Raw genomic sequence first — 21,454 nt, 5'->3', positions numbered from 1 at the left:
TGATGACCCAAAAAACTCAGAGGATGCAAAAGACCCCGGGGACTCAAAAATCCCAAAGACAGCCTCGTGTCAAAAAAATTTTTTTTAAATACAATACTGAATTCAGTTTTATAAAGAGGATGTAACGTGTGACGTGTGACATGTGTCTGATGTAAATGGGGTTGTACAAAATAATGAAAGAATGTACAAGAACACCCCACAAAATACACCTCACAAACACGTCCTGGCGAGGGTCTGCAATCTCTGATTGCTCTTTCTTGTTTTTATTTATGATTGATGTAATACCATAATTGCTTGGCCTGCATGATATGACACAGTTGATCAAGACGTAAAACGTGTTTTCCATTGTTTGTATATGATAGGGTGCAGCTCTGTTTGTGTTGATTTCTGCAAGTATTTGACTTATCACTCATTTGTATACGATGTTGAGAGTTAGCCTCTGATTCTTCCTGTACTTCCGTCACCTTTCACAACAATTTAGCTGAACATACGGCAGTGGCTGTACCGATATAACCCGGAGATTAACCATGAGATTAACGGAGATTAACCATTAATCACTTCCGCTTCCGGTCTTTGCCGGCGAGGTTTCCTTTATTCGCAGCTGTCTACGCTCTCCATCGAAATCGAAGTTAAGTAATTGTTCCCATTTGTATTTTCGTTATAACTGTTTATTTTATGGTGTTGTACGTATCGTGTGTCCCGAGGAAGATTTTCGGTGCAAATCTTTCATACCTGTATAGAAAATCGTGTTAATTCGTGTCGTGTCTTTTGAGGCCTTGTACAGTGTCCAACCTTGAGGCTTTGTTTTCCTCTCAGCGGTCCGTCGTTTGTGCTCCAATAACTTTCGTTCTCTGCTTTTCCCAGTCTTTTCACCCCATAGCCGACTTCCTTGTTTAAAATCGACTAAAAAAAAAAATATTTCCTTCTCTGTTCTTATTCTTTGTTCTCATTCGTTTATTCGTTCGTTCGTTCTTCGACCACGTGTTTCTCCCCCATTTCCCCAGATAGTTTTCACTGTTATTAACCTTAAAATATTTACACTTTCCCCTCAAGTTCTGTATTCCGTCGTATATTATAACACCTTTTTCTTCTTCTTCTTTAAAAGGCTGCTTTCGACTTACTCACCAAATCTATCCATTCCAAAAAAAAAATTCCATCTCTTACCTTTAAAAGGTGCCTCTTTTCTACATTCCCTAAACTCTCCTGCACTCCATCCTCCGTCCAGCATCCTTAAACGTATTTTTGACTCGAAGATCACAAGAAACTCGTTTTGCAATAAATGTTCGTTCCCATTAATCGTACACTTTCTAAAATCGACGTCGACGCTCAAGCTTTTGGGTCTCACCATCTGCCATTATCTTTCTTGGGAAAACCACATTTCCAAGCTGGCCTCCAAAGCCAGTCGTCGACTGGGCATCCTCCGTCGTGCGAAGTCCTTCCTAGGCACACCTGAGCTCCTCACCACATACAAGGCTTTCATCCGCAGCTCAATGGAATACTGTTCTCCCCTATGGGCTGGTGCTCCTGCCTCACACCTGGCTCGGCTTCACGCTGTTGAATCCAAAGCTTTCAGAATCATTGGAATCTCCCGCGATGAAGCTATCTCTGAGGGCCTTTCACTCACTCACCGCAGGCAGGTAGGTGGTCTTTCTGTCTTCTACCGACTCCTCTCCGGCCTTGCTCCCCCAGCTCTCTGTGCTCTGTCCCCCAAATATTCCTACAGGTCGCACAAGATCTGCCAGCCACCCTCTGATGGTTAAACTGCCGAAATCTCGGCTCTCTGCTCACCTTCACTCTTTCATTCCTCTTTTCTCCCGCCTCTGGAACAAACTCCCACACTCACTTCAATCACACTCCTCCCTCCAGGTCTTCAAAACAGCTGTTCACCACCATCTCTTATCTTCCCCCATCCAAAACCTTGATCTTTTCTACCCCCACTAATTCACCCCAGATCCACCTTGTTTGAAATTCCAACTTCTTTCCTGGAAGTCTTGGCAGTGTCCATATGTTTTATACCTCTCCCAACCCCCCCCCCCCTTCCCATGCCTTCCCCCCAAAGCCCTCTCCCTCCCACAGTTCTCTCGATGTCTCCATGTCTCTCGGTCCCTGCTCTCAAATGTTGTGTTTGTGTCCTTCCCCCTCTCTCCCCATCTTGTCTACCGCTCCCGATGTTATTTGTTTTGTGTGTCTGTTTGTCTTTCTGTGTGATTAATGTTCGCTCTTTCACGAGCCTCGATCTTGTATACAAAAAAAAAAAAAAAAATCCAATCTCACCCCTCCCCTCCAAATCTTCCCCATAACCCCTCCCCTCCAAATCTTCCCCATCACCCCTCCCCTCCAAATCTTCTCCATCACCCATCCCTTTCAAATCTTCCCCCTTGCCCCTCCCCTCCAAATCCTCCCCATCACCCATCCCTTTCAAATCTCCCCTTTGCCCCTTCCCTCCTAAACTCCCCCCACACCCCTCCCCTCCAAGACTCCTCCTCGCCCCTCCCCTCCAAGATTCCCCCTCGCCCCTCCCCTCCTAGACTCCCCCCTCACCCCTCCCCTTCAAATCTCCTCCATATCCCATCCCTTTCAAATCCCTCCCCTTGTGCCTTCCCTCCTAAACTCCCACCTCGCCCCTCCCCTTAAAATCTCCCCACCCTCATTTCTTCTCAATTTCCCCCCTCTCACTCCCCCTCCTCAAAGCGTCCTCCCCACTTCTTCCCCCTTCCAACTCTCACCTCCATCTCCCCCAACCTTCTGCCTCACTCTTCCCCCTCCTCAAATAGCACCTCATTGTGCCTCACACAATCACCATCAAACCTTTTGTCCGCCCCATCCTTCCCTTTCTCCGAGCTATTCTGAAATCTCTGACACACCTTCAACAGCTCTCCCTACCTCTTCCACCTCTTCCACATCTTACCCTACCCCTCATCCCACCTGTTCTGTATCCGATGCTCCCCCTTCCTCTTCATTAACGGTATGGACCTCAAACATCCGGGGCCTTCGTTCAAACTCAACTGATCTCTCCATACAGGTTGCTTCTGTCAAACCAGACGTGATCTGCTTAACATAAACTTTCCTCCTTCATGATGTCTCTGATTCCTTAGTATCTCTCCCAGGTTACTCCCTCCTCCGGTATGATAGACCTGAGCCTCGTCCTGGAGGTGGGGTTGCTATCTTTATCAAAAACTCTCTTCCTCACTCGCCCTGCACTGCACTCTTTCCACCTCACCCCCAGGAATACCTCTGGCTACAGCTTCCCCTATGCTCCCACCTCTTGTTCATATGTGTGTTGTACCGTCCACCAAACAGTGATGACCATCGACATCTCGCTGTCTGATAATATGGACCAACTTCTGTCTACTCATCCCAACTCTCTCTTCCTCATATGTGGTGATTTCAATTGTCACCATGCCAGTTGGCTGGGTGTGGGTACCTCTCTCACCAGCCATGGCACCTCAGCAAAGGACTTCTGCGACTCACTGGGACTGACACAATCTGTCTTTCCCGACCCGGATCTCAGTCAACGGAGCATCTTCTCTTCTGGACTTGGTTATGACCAACTTCCCTGAAAATGTCTGCTGTTCTTCTTCTGCTCCAATCGGCTCATCTGGTCATGTGCTTGTTAAAGTGGACATCTCTCTGACCATTCTCAGGGAGCCTGCTCAGCGTCGACGAGTCTGGCATTTCACTCAGGCCAACTGGCACGCTCTTCAAGCAGCCATCAATCATCTGGACTGGTCTCCCATCTCTACCACCTCTGACATCAACTCATCCTGGGAATTCTTCCAAAGTAAATTGCTCTCTCTCATGCACAGATTTATCCCATCTCGTCTTCAGTTGTCATAGCCTTCCTCCCATCCATGGTACACGGAATCTTGTCGTGAGGCTGTTGCCCAGAAACAACTTGCCTTCGTCTCCTGGAAAGCAAATCCAACAGAAGGAAATCTCATTTCCTTTCACAAAGCCCGAAACAAGTGTGTGTCCACCCTCAGGAGAGCCAGGAAACAATATCTCTCCGTTCTCAAGACCGAACTCTCTTATCTGTCTCCCTCTTCCAAATCCTGGTGGCATCTGGTCAAATCTGTTTCTGGTGTTTGTTCCCCCTCCATCCCCTCCCTTACCTCAAACTGCTACACAGCTGACTCCGCACGTGAAAAAGCTGAATGCCTCAACTCTGTGTTTGCCTCCAAATCTTGTGTCCCAAACCCATCCCTCTCTGTACCCACCGTACCCAGTCGTACCCAGCTGCTCCTGGACTCCGTGTCCTTTCCTCCTGACAAGGTGGAAAAGTTTCTGTCAACCCTCGACTCTGATTCTGCAACTGGACCTGACGGCATCAGCCCACGGGTCCTAAAATCCTGTTCTTCCGCTCTTTCACTCCCTCTCTCTGTTCTCTTCACCCTCTCTTTTGCTCAAGGTCAACTGCCCTCTGCTTGGAAATCAGCCAACATCACCGCTTTGCACAAAAAAGGTGCAAAACAGATCCTAGCAACTACAGACCAATCAGCCTTCTCCCAATTATCAGCAAAGTCATGGAATCCATCATTGCTTCGGATATGAAATCTTTCCTCTTCTCCAATGGCTTGATCTCTGATCATCAATTTGGTTTCAGACCAGGTCACTACTCTGGACATGCTGCTTCTGCTGTCTCAACAATGGATGGAGGTCCGCAATGTCAAACAGGAAATTAGAGCTGTCTCCCTCGACATATCACGTGCCTTTGATACGGTCTGGCACCCCGCTCTGCTCACCAATTCTCCTCCTTTGGTATCCATGGAAATCTCCACACATGGCTGGCGGACTTCCTCTCTCGTCGTAGTCAACGTGTGGCCCTGAATTGGTTTCTCTCATCTCCTCTTCCTGTTCAGGCTGGAGTTCCCCAAGGCAGTGTTCTGGGCCCTGTGCTTTTTCTGGTGTTCATCAATGATCTCTCCGACTCTCTTGAAAATCCTCTCTATCTCTTTGCTGATGACTCCACTCTCTGCCGCTCCATTCCTCATCCCTCAGATTGGCAGTCTGCAGCCTCCTCACTCGCTGCAGAGCTGGACAAAATCACAGACTGGGCAAACAAGTGGAACATGTCTTTCAATCCTGACAAATCCCACACTCTTACGATGTCTCTCCGAAAAGACCGACTGGACAACCCTCCTATATCTACTTTCTGAATAATCCTGTCCAAGAAGTTCTGTCACTCAAGCTTTTGGGTCTCACTATCTGCCATGATCTTTCCTGGGAAGACCACATTTCCAAGCTGGCCTCCAAAGTCAGTCGCCGACTGGGCATCCTCCGTCATGTGAAGTCCTTCCTTGGCACACCTGAGCTCCTCACCACATACAAGGCTTTCATCCGCAGCTCAAAGGAATACTGCTCTCCCCTCTGGGCTGGTGCTCCTGCCTCACACCTAGCTCGTCTTCACGCTGTTGAAACCAAAGCGTTCACAATCATTGGAATCTCCCGCGATGACGCTATCTCCGAGGGCCTTTCACTTACTCACCGCAGGCAGGTTGGTGGTCTTTCCGTCTTCTACCATCTCCTCTCCGGCCTTGCTCCCCCAGCTTTCTCTGGGCTCTGTCCCCCAAATATTCCTACAGGTCGCACAAGATCTGCCTGCAACCCTCTTATGGTTAAACTGCCAAAATCAAGACTCTCTGCTCACCTTCACTCCTTCATTCCTCTTTTCTCCCGCCTCTGGAACAAACTCCCTCACTCTCTTCAATCCCACTCCTCCTTCCAGGTCTTTAAAACGGCTGTTCACCACCATCTCTTATCTTCCCCAATCCAAAACCTTGATCTTTTCTACCCCCGCTAATTTCACCCCAAATCCACTTTTTTGAGGTGACTTTTGTCTTCTTTCCTGGAAGTCCTTGGTGTCCTTGCGTTATTATACCTATCCTGCCTCTCCCCAGGCCCTCTCCCTCGCACACATCTCCCGATGTCCCTGCTCTCAAATGTTGTGTTTGTGTGCTTCCTCCCCTTCTCTCCCCATCTTGTCGACCGCTCCCCTTTTTATATACTTTGTTTGCTTGTTTGTTTGATTTGTTTCTTTGATAAATGTTAGCTTTCACGAGCTTCGACTCTGTATACAAAAAAAAAAAAAAAAAAAAAAAAAAAAACCCTCAGGTTTTGCTCATGTGAGCTACGTTTGTACTCGTACATACAGTACCAGCACACAAAGCACAGTCAGCGCAAACTTGGTATACCTTGTGTTCGCAAAGCCATTGGCCCAGACCGAGCTTCCTGTTTTTCTGCATGAATAGACAGACTGATACTCATGAACCGGTATTTCATTTTAGTGTATGTGGACGATCCTCGACGTGAATGAAATGTATGTTTCTTTGTTTGTTTCCTCTGATGCTTTGAAAACAACTCTGGATGTCATGAGCTGTCCACCAGAATGTCTGAGTGAAGTCCTTGAAAAGAACTGAAAGACAATTAATTAATATACTGCAGCGTGTACTTGTGTGTACTTTCAAGGAGTGGCAGAAGGCGAAGGGTATGGGGGCAGAAAAGGCAGAGCATGAAAGTTATAAGGCAGCCAAGAAGGCTGCAAAGAAAGAGGTAGCAAAGGCGCAGGAGGCATGTAGGAAAATGTTCGGAGAACGCTTGGATTTGGAAGAGGGTCAGAGAGCCGTATTCAGGATTGCAAAGCAGATAGCGAAAGAGAGGTGTGATGTGATGGGGGTGAGTTGCTTGAAGGATGAAGTGGGACAAATCATTGTGGACCCAGATGGAGTTAAAGGAAGATGGAAAAGATGTATGGAAATGCTGTTGAATACAGAGAATGAATGGGATGGCAACATAGAGAGTAACCTCAGTTTTCGGACCGGCAGAGAAGATAACCGAGAAGGAAGCTGAGGAAACGATAAAAGCAATGAAGAGTAGAAAAGCGGAAGGGCCGACGGGAGTTGTGGGAGATATGTTGAAGACAGCAGGAAGTTGGGGTGTGAAGAGAATGACAGATCTGCAATCTGGTGGTGAAAGAAGGCCGCATTCCAGTGGATTGGGAACTGACTACCCTCGTCCCTCTATACAAGGGGAAAGGTGACCCTCTGGACTGTGGCTCGTATCGAGCGATAAAGGTATTGGAAAGGGTGTTGCAGAGGAGGATAAGGAAGAAAGTGAGGATTGACGAAATGCAGTTTGGATTTATGCCAGGAAGAGGAGCGACAGACGCGCTTTTTATTGTGAGGCAGTTGCAGGAGAAGTACATGGAGAAGAGGAAGAAGTTGTTTCTTGGGTTTGTTGATCCGGAGAAAGCATTCGATAGGGTTCCACGCGAAGTATTGACATGGGCATTGAGGAAGTTAGGAGTGGAGGAATGGTTGATCAGAGTAATGATGGCAATGTACAAAAGAGGGCACACAGCTGTGAGGACGAAGGACGGGAACAGTGGTGAGTTTGAGGTGAAGGTGGGAGTGCATCAGAGGTCGGTACTAAGTCCACCACTATTTGTAGCTGTGATGGAGGTGCTGGCTCGGAACGTAAAAGAGGGTTTACCGTGGGAGTTGTTGTATGCAGATGATCTGGTGTTGATTGCAGAAAGTATGGATGGACTGAAGGAGAAGATGAACAAGTGGAAGGAATGTATGGAGACAAAAGGTCTGAAGGTGAATATCGGAAAAACGAAGGTGATGGCAAGCGGTAAAGCATGTGGTGAGGTGGAAAGAACTGGGAAGTGGCCGTGTGCTGTGTGCAGGAAGGGTGTCGGAGTGAATTCCATTCAATGTACAATTTGTGCTGAGTGAGTTCATCAAAAATGTAGTGGTTTTAGAGGGTCATTAACCAGTGTGCAGCGACATTCAAGTGTAAGGTGTGCACAGATGGAGCTGCAGATGGAGGAAATGTTGAGTTGGATCTTGGAGACGGCGTGAAGCTGGAAGGTATGAAAACATTTTGTTTCCTCAGAGACGTGCTGAATGGAGAAGGTGGATCAGACTCGGCAATGGTTGCAAGAGTGAGATGTGCATGGAAGAAGTTTCGGGAACTGACTGGCGTGCTGACGAGGAGGGGAGTGTCGTTGAAGCTGAAGGGAAAGGTGTATGCTGCATGTGTGAGAAGTGTTATGATTTATGGGAGCGAGACATGGGTAATAAACGGAGAGCAGCAACGAAGGCTGGAAAGGGTGGAAATGCGAATGGTTCGGTGGATGTGTGGAGTATCGTTGAGACAAAACAACAACACCAACAACAACAACAGGCATTTTAAGGCCATTTTCCCTGCAAGAGCGGGGGTTAGCCTTGCGGTCCCCATGACAATGTTCTCCATTTTGCCCTATTTTCTGCATCTCCCCTTGTTAACCCCCTTGCCCGCATTTCTTCTTCGACCATCTTTGGCCAAGTCTTTCTCGGTCTTCCCCGTCCTCTATTTCCTTCGACATTCATTTCCATGGTGTTGGTGTTTATGTTCCATGGTGTTTAACCCTGGTGTTGGGCTAGCGGCTAGGGTGCCGGCTTAGGATCCTAGGATCCTGGGTTCGAATCCCAGTCGATCGCTGAATTAACGCCAGGGGGGTTGACTCAGCCTGTCATCCTTCCGAGGTCGACTAATTGAGTACCAGTTCACTGGTAATTCCCTGTTTGTCGTTAAAGGGGGCAAAAAGGGTTGGCGCCAGGAAGGGCATCCGGCCATAAAACATTGCTTCAAAAAGGGGGCCGAAAAACAACAACAACCACGGTTCCCGAAAAAGGCCAACCCCCACTTTGCAGGGAAAAATGGCCTCTAAAGGTGGTTATTTTTTTATATATATTCATTTCCATCACTCTTCTCAACCAGTCACTTTCATCCTTCCTCAACACAAGACCAAACCATCTCAACCTGTTCCTTTTCACAGCATCAATCACAGGCTCTATTCCCATCATCTTTCGCAAATCATCATTTGTCTTCCTCTCTCTCAATGATACTCCACACATCCACCAAACCATTCGCATTTCCACCCTTTCCAGCCTTCGTTGCTGCTCTACGTTCATTACCCATGTCTCACTCCCATAAATCATAACACTTCTCACACATGCAGCATACACCTTTCCCTTCAGCTTCAACGACACTCCCCTCCTCGTCAGCACGCCACTCAGTTCCCGAAATTTCTTCCATGCACATCTCACTCGAGCAACCATTGCCGAGTCTGATCCACCTTCTCCATTCAGCATGTCTCCTAGGTAACAAAATGTTTTCACACCTTCCACCTTCACGCCATCTCCAAGATCCAACTCAACATTTCCTCCATCTGCAGCTCCCTCTGTGCGTACCTTACACTTGAATGTAGCTGCCACACTGGTTAATGACCCTCTCAAACCACTACATTTTTGATGAACCCACTCAGCGCACATTGTACATTGAATGGAATTCACTCCGACACCCTTCCTGCACACAGCACACGGCCACTTCCCAGTTCTTTCCACCTTACACTTGAATGTAGCTGCCACACTGGTTAATGACCCTCTCAAACCACTACATTTTTGATGAACCCACTCAGCGCACATTGTACATTGAATGGAATTCACTCCGACACCCTTCCTGCACACAGCACACGGCCACTTCCCAGTTCTTTCCACCTCACCACATGCTTTACCACTTGCCACCACCTTCGTTTTTCCGATATTCACCTTCAGACCTTTTGTCTGCATACATTCCTTCCACTTGTTCATCTTCTCCTTCAGTCCATCCATACTTTCTGCAATCAACACCAGATCATCTGCATACAACAACTCCCACGGTAAACCCTCCTTTACGTTCTGAGCCAGCACCTCCATCACAGCTACAAATAGTAGTGGACTTAGTCCCGACCCCTGATGCACTCCCACCTTCACCTCAAACTCGCCACTGTTCCCGTCCTTCGTCCTTACAGCTGTGCGTGCTCTTTTGTACATTGCCATCACTACTCTGATCAACCATTCCTCCACTCCTAACTTCCTCAATGCCCATGTCACTAGTTCACGTGGAACCCTATCGAATGCCTTCTCCAGATCAACAAACCCAAGAAACAACTTCTTCCTCTTCTCCATATACTTCTGCAACTGCCTCACAATAAAAAGCGCGTCTGTCGTTCCTCTTCCTGGCATAAATCCAAACTGCATTTCGTCAAACTTCAATTTCTTCCTTATCCTCCTCTCCAACACCCTTTCCAATACCTTCATTCCATGCTCCAATCACTTTATCGCTCGATACGAGCCACAGTCCAGAGGGTCACCTTTCCCCTTGTATAGAGGGACGAGGGTACTCACTTCCCAATCCACTGGAATGCGGCCTTCTTTCACCACCAGATTGCAGATCTCTGTCATTCTCTGCATACCCCTATTTCCCGCTGCCTTCAACATATCTCCCACAACTCCGGTCGGCCCTCCCGCTTTTCTACTCTTCATTGCTTTTATCGCTTCCTCAACTTCCTTCTCGGTTATCTTCTCTGCCAGTCCTAAAACTGGGTTACTCTCTATGTTGCCATCCCATTCATTCTCTGCATTCAACAGTATTTTCATATATCTCTTCCATCTTCCTTTAATTCCATCTGGGTCCACAACGATTTGTCCCACTTCATCCTTCAAGCAACTCACCCCCTTCACATCAAACCTCTCTTTCGCTATCTGCTTTGCAATCCTGAATACCGCTCTCTGACCCTCTTCCAAATCCAAGTGTTCTCCGAACATTTTTCTACATGCCTCCTGTGCCTTTGCTCCCTCTTTCTTTGCAGCCTTCTTGCAAAGAAAGAGGTAGCAAAGGCACAGGAGGCATGTAGGAAAATGTTCGGAGTGTCGTTGAGAGAGGAAGACAAATGATGAATTGCGAACGATGATGGGAATAGAGCCTGTGATGGATAGCAAAGGCACAGGAGGCATGTAGGAAAATGTTCGGAGTATCGTTGAGAGAGGAAGACAAATGATGAATTGCGAAATATGATGGGAATAGAGCCTGTGATGGATACTGTGAAGAGAAACAGTTTGAGATGGTTTGGTCATGTGTTGAGGAAGGATGAAAGTGACTGGTTGAGAAGAGTGATGGAAATGATTGTGGAAGGAGATGGTTTGACCGACCGACCGAGAACGGGGAAGACCGAGAAAGACTTGGCTAAAGATGGTCGAAGAAGAAATGCGGGCAAGGGGGTTAACAAGGGGAGATGCAGAAAATAGGGCAAAATGGAGAAGATTGTCATGGGGACCGCAAGGCTAACCCCCGCTCTTGCAGGGAAAATGGCCTTAAAATGCCTGTTGTTTGTTGTTGTCGTGTGTACTTGGACAAACAAAAGTGCAAGTGTAACCTAAAGTTTTCCTTCTTAACCTCTTTCTCTGAAACACGAAGTGTTGTGGTGTATAAAGTGCTTACATGACGTGTGCACATGAGCTCGATCAATGCTTCACCACTGCGTGCTGAGGTGTGGTCACTGTCACCTGTATTTATTCTTAATCCTTTAGAACCTTGATAATGTGTGTATGTTAGTGTGTGTTATCTACAACTTGCACTTGTTTGATATTTTATAAACTCAATTGGCTGTTAATGTTTTTTTGTATACATAGTCGAGGCTCGTGGAAGAGCTCGCAGACTGAATGGATCAGGAAAGAACAGACAAAACAGAATGCAAAACACGCATGCATGGAGAAGGAACTCCAATCATGAAAAACTGGAAAATTAGGAGGGTGGTTTGGGTGGGGTTACGTCGGGTAAAAGAGGTCATGGTTTTGGATTGGGGACGATCTGAGATGGCAGTGAACAGCTGTCTTGAAGAACTGAAGGGAAGAAAGAGATTGGAGAGGCTGTGGAAGTTGGTTGCACAGGTGGGGAAAAACAGAGGAATAAATGAGTGCAAGGGGGACAGAGCACAGAAAGAGAAGTGAGTGCATAACCAAAAATGAGGTGGTAGGTAATAGGTGGAGAGACTACCGACCTGATGATGGATTTTCTCCTCTTTGTAGATAGGAAATTGTCATTGTGCTCTTCGGTTGCATTTTATAAGGGTGGTGGGAAGGTAGGAGGTTTGGCGGTGGGTGTGCAGTAGGTGGAGATGTGGGTGGTGGTGCAGTGGGTGGTTCAGAGGATGGGATGGGATGTGATTGGTGGGGTGGTAGGTGGACACGCCACTCGTATTGCTGATTTGGTGCAACTATTTCTCGCTGCCCTAGTTCCTCGGAACATACAACGTGTCTCAGGGTACATTGCCCAAGTGGGTACTCGAGCAGGTGCCAGCACGATTCGGTGATCACTGGTCCGTGCCACCTGCTGGGGTAACTCGTAACGTTCGCATCTCTTTGGACATTTGACACTGCCGTATGGCATTCCACGCTGACTGCATGTGGATAACAGGACAATGGAGCATTGTCGCGTTAACGAGATGCTTGGGGACGAATGTGCGTGAGCAGACGTGTTTGTGCTTGTGCAGAATATGTTATTTTAACACAGAAGGGTGATGCATGGGAACAAAACATAACAGGACAGGAATGAGGACTGGCTTCCTAATTGGAACTGATGAATGAAATAGATTGGATAATGTGGGATTGTGGAGTTAAGCAGGTTGGTTTCGCAGGTGTGGTGTTGAGATGAGGTCATGGGGTTGGTGAGGTCGGTGAATGACAGAGGGACCTATTATGTCCTCCTTCCTCTGTGGCCAAGACTCGGAGCCAGAAGTTTGAACGTTTGTGAAAGTGCAAGGTGCATTACCTGCACTCAAAACTCCAAAGTGAGAGTTCCTGTTAACGCACAAGACAATGAATGTTTTTTCAAATGAAATTTTGCCAACATGGAGATTGCCCTTTTAATTACCCCTTTTGCTTCGATTGCCCTGATATTAATAAAACTTTCAGGGATTTTGTGGCCAGGTCACATGGTATTGAATTCCATTCTTGCATATTCTGTTTATTTTTTGCATTTGTTGTTTCGAGACTTTTACATCACTGAGGATAATTCTCAAGTCTTGTTCACGTCATCTCAAAATGGCGTGTGTGAAGAAGCGAGTATTACTTGTTCCGTGCAGCTCTGACATAAGGCCCTGAATGTAACTTTGTGTTTGTTTGCCCTGAAATGATGCCAAGAAAATGGCAGCACTGGCCTCAACTCGGCCTCGGTGGCCAGCATCTGCATTTTGCCTTCAGTGTGTTTTGAGGTGCTTGGGGAATATCACAACAACCTGGTAAGGAGTGCTTGGGGAATGGGTCACCTGGGGGTAATAATGAGGTTGGAAGTGGGATGACCTGAGGTCATGGTGAACAGTTGTCTTGAAGCCTTGGAGGAAAGAATTGGACTGAACAGACTGCAGAAGTTGGTTCCACAAATGGGGTAAAGATGAACAAAGCAGATCAGAGGAGATGTGCAGCGAGCCTGCATTTTGGGAGTTTAACCAGGAAGTTGTTCGAGGAAGAATGCGTGCATCCTGGGGAGTGTCAGCGGCCTGAGAGATAGAGTAAACAAGACTGGAGGAGAGGCAGTTAAAAAAAAAAATGACAGAGACCACCGACGTGTCCTCCGATATGAGAGCAACAGGCCTTGTGCTCTACACTCTGTTTTATAACGTTGGCGACATTTAATAACCCTCCTGCGAGTTGCTTTTGCTGTGATGGTGAAATTTTTGTGTTGTGGTGTGTAGTGTATGCGTATTGTATTGTAGTGTGGTGCTGACAATGTTGTGTTGTGGTGTGTGGTGTATGCCTATTGTATTGTGGTGTGCTGCTGACAATGTTGTGTTGTGTTGTGGTGTGTGGTGTGGTGTATGCCTCTTGTTTTGTGGAGTGGTGCTGACAACCTCGTGTATTGTGTCGTGGCAAAAGGTTGATTTCTGTATTTTGTTTTTTATTTATAATGACCTAAACGTCCTGGAGGAGCTCGCACACTTTTTTTTTTTTTTTTTTGTATACAAGATCGAGGCTCGTGTAAGAGCTAACATTAATCACATAAAAACAAACTGACACATAAAACATATGATAAAGGGAGCGGGAGACAAGATGGGGGAAGAGAGGGAAGCACACAAGTACAACAGTAGAGAACAGGGACATCGGGAGATCTGTGGGAGGGAGAGGGCTTGGGGGGAGGAGGCATGGGAAGGGGGTGGGGGGGGGGGGGGTGGGAGAAGTATAAAACACAAGGACACATGCAGGCAGATGTCTGTCTTCCTCTCTCGACTTTCAGCATCTTTTTTCACTTTCAACACTTTCAACACTTTCAACACTTTCAACACTTTCAACAACAAAAACTTTTTTAACATCCAACATTCTTATCTCCTCACATAAAAATCCACTTTTGTCACAAGCCTACACTTGACAGACTATATTATGATTGCTGGCTGCTGAATCTTTGTAGGATGGAGTGGAGGAGAGGATGTAGGATGGAGTCATGGATGTCGGTGTACTGTGCTCTCTAGGAAGTATGAAGACATTGTTGGACAGTGGACACACATGTGGTGAAGACATTATTAGACAGTGGACACACATGTGGTACATGGGATTTGAACCTGTTTTCATGTATCACGATCCAGGGGTTCCGAGGGAACGCCAAACTGGAAGACTGATAGTTTAACTCTTGTATAATGGCTAGTGTTGGGCTTGTTTTTAGGGTTGTTCGTTCGGGTTCTTTTTCGGGTTCTTCAAGACAATAATCCTCTTGAATGATTGCGAATCAATTTTGTGAATGGCTAATTATTTAAACTAGCAACGGTATCCGCCCAACGGGTGGGGCTTCAATTGGGAGGCCCAAATGAAAAGGCAAAATATCAGAAATTGAAGGATTTTTTTTATTTCAAACGATTTATATAAACATCTGTTAAATCATATCACACGCAAATCATCAAAATCTAAACAGTATTTGTCGAATTTCAATAAAAGCCACATCACTGTTCATATCGGTAAATAGGTAAATATTATTCCATCGTGTTTCAAATTTGGGCAACGGGCTCTCCAATATTCGATGTGTTCACCGGTTTGAATTACGTAACGTAATGTTTGTGACGATGTTTTCATTGTGATGATGTGACGATGTTTGTGTTCATGGTAGTATTTGATGTGACGGTGTGAACGTAATTTCGCAATGTTTTTCGTTTTTATTTTCGTAATCGTTTAATGAACGTTTCATTTTAATGAGCGTAAGAATGAGCGTAATGATCATTAAATGAATGAATGAATGTAATGAATAATTCGATGCGAAGTGAAAGACGCCTCAGAGCTGTCACATTCACAATCGCTATGTCGTATGTACTCCCCATACGTGTTTCCTACACTGTAAAAACTACCAAGTCAACAGTTAAAAGGATTTTGAGCCGATAGGTGTTGCGGCCTTGGCAAGATCGATGGAGACAGCGATCTGTTAGCTTATACACCGCCCAAATAGCTATGTGGAATTCTCTCATGTAGAGATTAAACTCGCGTCGTTTGAACTTTGGCCGAGGTCATTATTTACTTTTAATGATGTTTATATACGAATCAAAAAGAAGATAATTGGTTTTGGGTCATCCTTGCCGCATATCTCGTGGGATTGTGAGTTGGAGAGACGACCGTAATGGCGGGGAGGGGGTTGGCATTCTCTCAAGCAGGGATTCAACCCATGTCCTTACAAAAGGTCTTTGTCCGAGGTCACCGAGTCCGATCGGTGCAGCCGATCTGTGCAGCTGTGCAGCAATCGGTGCAGCCGTTTGTGCGGCACCCGGGAAAATAACGTTATGCGGGTGTCCAAACCTGAAAATGCTGGAGGCCAAAGCTGAAATTGGAAAAACAATATAGCCTATTTTACTCCAGGAGATCCCAGGATTACCTACCCAAAATATCGTTGCGATCGGTTCAGCCGTTTTTGCGGTGCCTTCGAAGGGATGGACAGACAGACGGACGGACATTTGGTGAATTATAGTAAGATTTGCATGTATCATTAGCTATTCAAAAAGCCTGGTGTGGGCTTAACAGTTTATGTGGCTGGCTTGAGATCTTGGGGTCCTGAGTTTGAGGCCCCGTCATGCAGTTGAATCAACACCAGATGGGTTGACTCAGCCTGGCATCCTTCTGAGGTCGGCAAAATGAGTACCGGATTGCTGGAAACGGGCACTGCATCAGCGGTGCAGCCACACCCCCAGAAAATGATGCAACCAGCAGCTACAGGCTGCACAAGAGCCACCACCAGCTTTTGAACACTTTGGGTATTAGCTTTACTATCGTAGCAGTGCAACCAGTATTGAGAATGTTGTATGACCTGCCATCTTGTCAATGTGCAGGTGTTGGTGGAAAATTCCAGAACAATTCCAGGGGCGGAGAATTCTCCGGCTCTGCTGACCACCTACAAAGAGGCTATTTCTGCCTTCACGAAGATCCTCCCGTCCCTCTCCCATGATTGTCCTCAAGTGTCGGCCGTGCTCGCCCGTTTGGTGCTGTAAGTGGATCGGTCGCGTTTCCCACGCACAGCTCTGTTTGCCATGTCCCGAGAGATTAAAATCACTCCTCATTTGTGCATTTCAGCTGCTGCTTTGAGCTCCTCTTGTATCTGCCGGCCTCAGATCTTCCTGTCGGTGTCTGGGATGCCTTCACCTCGTCGATCGAGGTAAGCTGTTCATCTCATCAGGAATTCATCTCTGGACTTGTCTTTGCTATTTGAAGATAAAAGTCAATAAAATCCAAATGAAATTGGATGGTGAAGAGGTGTGTGGTTGAGAAGAGGCATCTGGTTCAGGAGGTAAGAGGTATTTACACCTGCATTAACTAACTAATATCCCCACTGTAACCATAGGAAAGCCAAGCTACGCTGGAGCAGCTTGGCCATGATGAATTGCGTGTTGTGCTGGAGGTGGTGCGAGCCGGTGGTGCATGGCGTACCCCAGCGATGCTCAGTATCTTGCACAAAGAGCCTGTGCCATCAGAAGAAGGTAATTTTCTACACATTAAATGTAAGGAATTTTTCGAATTTACTGGAAGAAAAGACACGTCACTTCGCTGACGGGAATAGCAATGCTGTTGACAGAGATAGATTTACGTATGCTTTAAAAGGCGGTGTATAATAAAAAAAAAAATACTGTTTGATAGGGCGATATATTATATATCGCTTTATGAATAAAATGGAAAGAAAGAAAAAGTATTGAATATCGCAAGCGTTTTCTGAATCAAATCAATATGAGAAACGGGATTGAATGAGACTTGGCATTAAGATAAGTGAAGAAGAAGAAGAAGGAGGAAAAGCTTTTGTTTTAAACTGTAAATTGAAACCGGTCCATCTATCACCACCTTACTCAACTTTATCATACGGTTTGCAGATTGCCTAGTATCTGATTGATTGATAACACTGCCGATTGTGTAGTGGGTACTGTTATTGCTTGATTCGGACAATTGTTGACGGCTGAATGCACGTACGGACGCAGGTGCACCGCGACCGAGCTCCTTTTATATTGTTACAGGCACAGGTTTCCGATCTACTACGAGGGGGATCCTCGGTTCCCCTCAAACTTACAGTGCATGAGGCTACCGATCACAAATAACTTCGTACCATGGCGTGTTGCTAGGCAACCACGAGCGCCAATTGGTCTACCACGTTGTCCCAGGGTTCTCCGTCTGATAACCGTTTACCTGCACCACGTGGCTTTCCAATCGGGGGCCGAGAAACCGCTAATGCATGCTGGACTGCATGAGCCAATCAAGTGGGGAATTATCGCCTCCTAGTCTAACCTAGAGTCCCTGTATAAAGAGAGTTGCGCCATGCGCTGACCTGAGATTTCTGGTCACGTGATTTCGTGGCGCCATTTTGTGTCTAACTTCACCGTGCGTGAACGTCAGCTTGGTACGGGAATGTTGTTTATTGCCAAACAAAATGACTGGTTGTTCTGCTTTTGGTTGTTCAAACCAATCTGGGAAATATAAGATGTATAGATTTCCAAGTGATAAAGTCAGAAGACAAATTTGGGAAGCGAAAGTCAGACGAAAGAGCTGGAAAGCGATCGACTCCTCGAGACTCTGCCAGGTAGGCCCACGCCGCTTGATGATCGATGTTCAAAAGCAATTCTCTCTGCTCGGTTTTTTTTGGTTGTCTGTCCGTTGAAAACCCTTTTAAAGGGAAGTGATTTGTGTTTGTTTATAATCTTCAAGGAGCTGACCAAAAATGCATTTCCGTGGGAAGAACCCTGCTCAATTTTTTTCGGGTAGTCCTAGCGGACCGCATATTGTCATTGATTGATGAAATGTCCCGGTACAGTGACATTGCCTGGTCTGCGGTTGGGTAGTCTGCGGGCAATGTCACTGTACTTTTTCAGAGGGAATTAATTTTGATTTTATAGGGGTGGGAAACCCATGGTCCGTTTTGTTTTCAGTTGTCTGTCCGTCCATTCAAAACTTATTCCGAGGCAAGTTATTTTTTTGGTTTAAAATATTTAGCCTAATCGGCAATCATAAAAGCAATTTTAGGGGGGGACCTGCTCAATTTTTTTGCGGGTTGTGCAGCCATCCATACGTCCAAAATTTGACGAGTTATTGTTTGCTTTGTACAGTGCTCATGCGTCTTGTGGCATATTTGCTCAAATATTTCCCACCCCGGGATTTATGGCCAAATTGTAGTGATGGAAGATTTTGCACATTGGACAATCCCTATATATTTAACCTGGTGACAGCTATCGTTCCCAAAACATACAATACTTCTAGGTGATTAATGCAGTAAAGCAGGTGTATTTGTGTACCCACATTTAAAACTGGCTCAACTTTCAAAAGCTGTTATCCCTGTTTGATATCAATATACATGTGGTCGATAGAGCTAGCGATTTGTCTGGCCATCTTCCGGAAGATTGTCCATGTGATTTTCTGTTGTGGAAGTACTAGTACATGACAGCTCATTAAAATTAAACTGTGTTGTGTTAGAATAAAAATTCTTATAATGTTAGCTCTTGTAGTTATAGTTATAGTATAGTTATAGTTATAGTCTTATAGTTAGTTACTTATAATGTTAGCTCTTATATGCAGTGTTGGCTTGTAATATGCATTGCCATACCACTTTTAATATCACCACACAGCTCTTTTTCACGGCAATAGCTGAGTTTTTGACAAAACAAATATCACCTGTATGTAATAATAAGACTAAATATGTGTAGTAAAATTTTTTTTTAGCAGGTTTAGAATATATCACCCCATATCGCGAATGTACATGTATATCTAATCCGACACACTTAGACACAAAATGGCGTCCAAATTTGAGTTGACACAACTCTATATACAGGGACTCTAGTCTAACCTAATGTGTGAACAGCGCTGGATCAATAGGGAAATGGCAAACACCATTAATAGGGGAAAACACGGACAGATTGTAAATCAACTTCAACAAGAGGGATTTATGATTCATTATTACAAGCGGGAACATGCAGGGGAGGAGGAAACTGAAGGACTTTAATGTACAGCAAGGGAAATCAAAATGGATCAACAATGGGGAATGCAATGCAAAATATACACGCAATCGTGAGCAATCGAGCAATGAAGAGTGCAGGGATATTTACAGACAGAGCAAAGACTATGGACAAGCGCAGAATTTAACCTTACCTGCCTGCTATACACAACATGGGTACCCAATGAGACCATCCACGGAGGAAGATAGACCAGAAAGAGGAGGAAAAAGAACGAGGGTCACGGCCTCTTGCTCACCGGGAGGAAGCAGTCGTGCTTCCGTGACCCAAACGCTAAAAGGGAGGGAGGGGTCGAGAGGAGAAATATTGGTGGTGTCTCTGGTGGGTGACTGTAGAGTGTGCGGTGGGGTGTGTGACATGCGGGTGGTGCAAGAGAAACTGCAAAGGTGTGCCATCGGTGGTTGTCACTTGTTGCCCACTTTATTGATGGTGAGTTTGCGTTCAAGGGAGAGATAAAATAAAAATAGCCGAGAAAAGAATGCATGAGATAAATAACATACTGTGTGAGAACTAAAAGATATGGCTTGGTCTCGTCCGATTGACGAGCTCTCCACGGTGCCTGCTCCACTCGCCCAAGCCTCGGCCCCAGCTCCCCCATGTCGCTTCTCCCCGCGAAGCACCACGAGTGAGCAGCAGCCAGGACGATCACCAGTATCTCGTTCACAGCCAGACCAAAAACCAACGTGCCGATTTTATAATCTGGGAAGGTGGAGAAAACCTCTCTAACCCTCACCAACGCATTGTATCACATTCGACCCACCACACAAGGGAAAGGGACTATTCTGGTCTTGCATTACGGAAATAAATACACTGGGGGACCTGTATGTTGGCTGTCATTGCTTTCGGGCCCGTTTCATAGAACTGCAACAATGTATTGGATAATTAGTCAAAGCATTCCAACCCTCCATTCTTTTTTTCTTGTCTCTTAATTTACCAACCCCTTGCTTCCACGACACCCCCGCCCCACCCCCTCTCCAACCACCTTCACCCTTGCAATTTTAGTATGTAAATTGTGGATCACTCTTTAATTTGGAGCTTTTTGTGTAGTGGAAAAACTACTAGTCCTTGGTTGAATCGTGAATGCTTTTTGTTTTCTCCGTAGTGGATGCCTCACTGCTGTCGGAAGGCCCCGTCATGCTGCGCTTACGATTATCTTCGTTGGTTGCTGTGGGCCGCCATGCTGAGGCCTGCCGCCTCGCTGAATGTTGTGCAAATCTCTCAAAACTCGGGTCAGCTTCTGCTACCTTCGAATTGGCCCGTTTGGGACTTGTGTGTGACACTGCCACATCCGACAATGACCTTCAGGGCGAGGTATGATCGTACTATGAGACCTGTAAGTGGCTATTTGAAGGGTGGGAAGGGGTGGGGTGGGGGGTGAGGGTGAGGGTGGGGGAGCAGGAGGATTGGTTCAAAATCACAAACAGTATCTGAGGAGATTACTCTTCGCTCTTGTCTGTGATCCAGTGTCCTACCACTGTTGCGTCAGAATTAACGTTGCTTTGTTGTTACGTCTCTGATCTATTAGAAAATCTCTTTTTAGACTTGTGCAATGTTCTGTTACAACGTCTTGAACAGTACATAACGACTGCATACTCTGCATCAAAACACCTTAAATCCTCAAATTTGGTACCAAACTAATGCTTTTCCTGGATTTAATAGAGCTACAGTATAAGCCATACTGTAAATACCGTTGTATAAACCCACCCAGAGTACGTACAGTATAAGCCTTATAAACACTGCGCTGCGGCTCAAAGCGTAAGGAAGATCCACCCTCACTCCACCACTCACCCGTGCACAATCGCCATTGGTGAGTACAGTATTAAATTGTTTGCGAAATTATTTAAAACTTATAATGCAGTATATATGGATAGAATGTGTTTTGTCTGGTGATAGTTTTTTTCGCCTGAACTTAACACCTCCTATTTACATTAATCCTTGTGGGGAAATTGGATTAGCTTTAAGTCGTTTTGGTTGCGGTCACACTTTTCAAGAACGTAACGACAACATTAAGTGAAGACTTGCAGTACCGATGTTTCTGATGCTGAATAGCAATCCAAAACCCAAATGCGCGATGAGTGCTTCGCAAGTTTTAAATGGACTGACTATGGATCCTTGTAATGAATTAACACTTGGTGGGCCAAT

At 45.9% G+C, this 21,454-nt stretch overlaps 1 protein-coding gene across 1 annotated transcript in view; it reads left to right on the top strand.

Moving 5' to 3' along the window:
• The window catches only part of LOC137427200 (uncharacterized), a 165,467-nt gene that overhangs the window by 40,299 nt on the left and 103,714 nt on the right, over positions 1 to 21,454 (top strand). Inside the window, exons 2-5 of the mRNA XM_068116460.2 lie at positions 16,160 to 16,314; positions 16,401 to 16,482; positions 16,669 to 16,804; positions 20,415 to 20,623. Coding sequence (XP_067972561.2) covers positions 16,160 to 16,314; positions 16,401 to 16,482; positions 16,669 to 16,804; positions 20,415 to 20,623 — 582 coding nt within the window. The remainder of the gene's footprint in view (positions 1 to 16,159; positions 16,315 to 16,400; positions 16,483 to 16,668; positions 16,805 to 20,414; positions 20,624 to 21,454) is intronic.

The sequence above is a fragment of the Myxine glutinosa genome, chromosome 5 (assembly GCF_964187855.1).
Source record: "Myxine glutinosa chromosome 5, kmMyxGlut1.1, whole genome shotgun sequence".
NCBI lineage: Eukaryota > Metazoa > Chordata > Myxini > Myxiniformes > Myxinidae > Myxine > Myxine glutinosa.
Note: the sequence above shows the minus strand (reverse complement) of the source record. Positions and strands in the feature narration are given on the sequence as shown.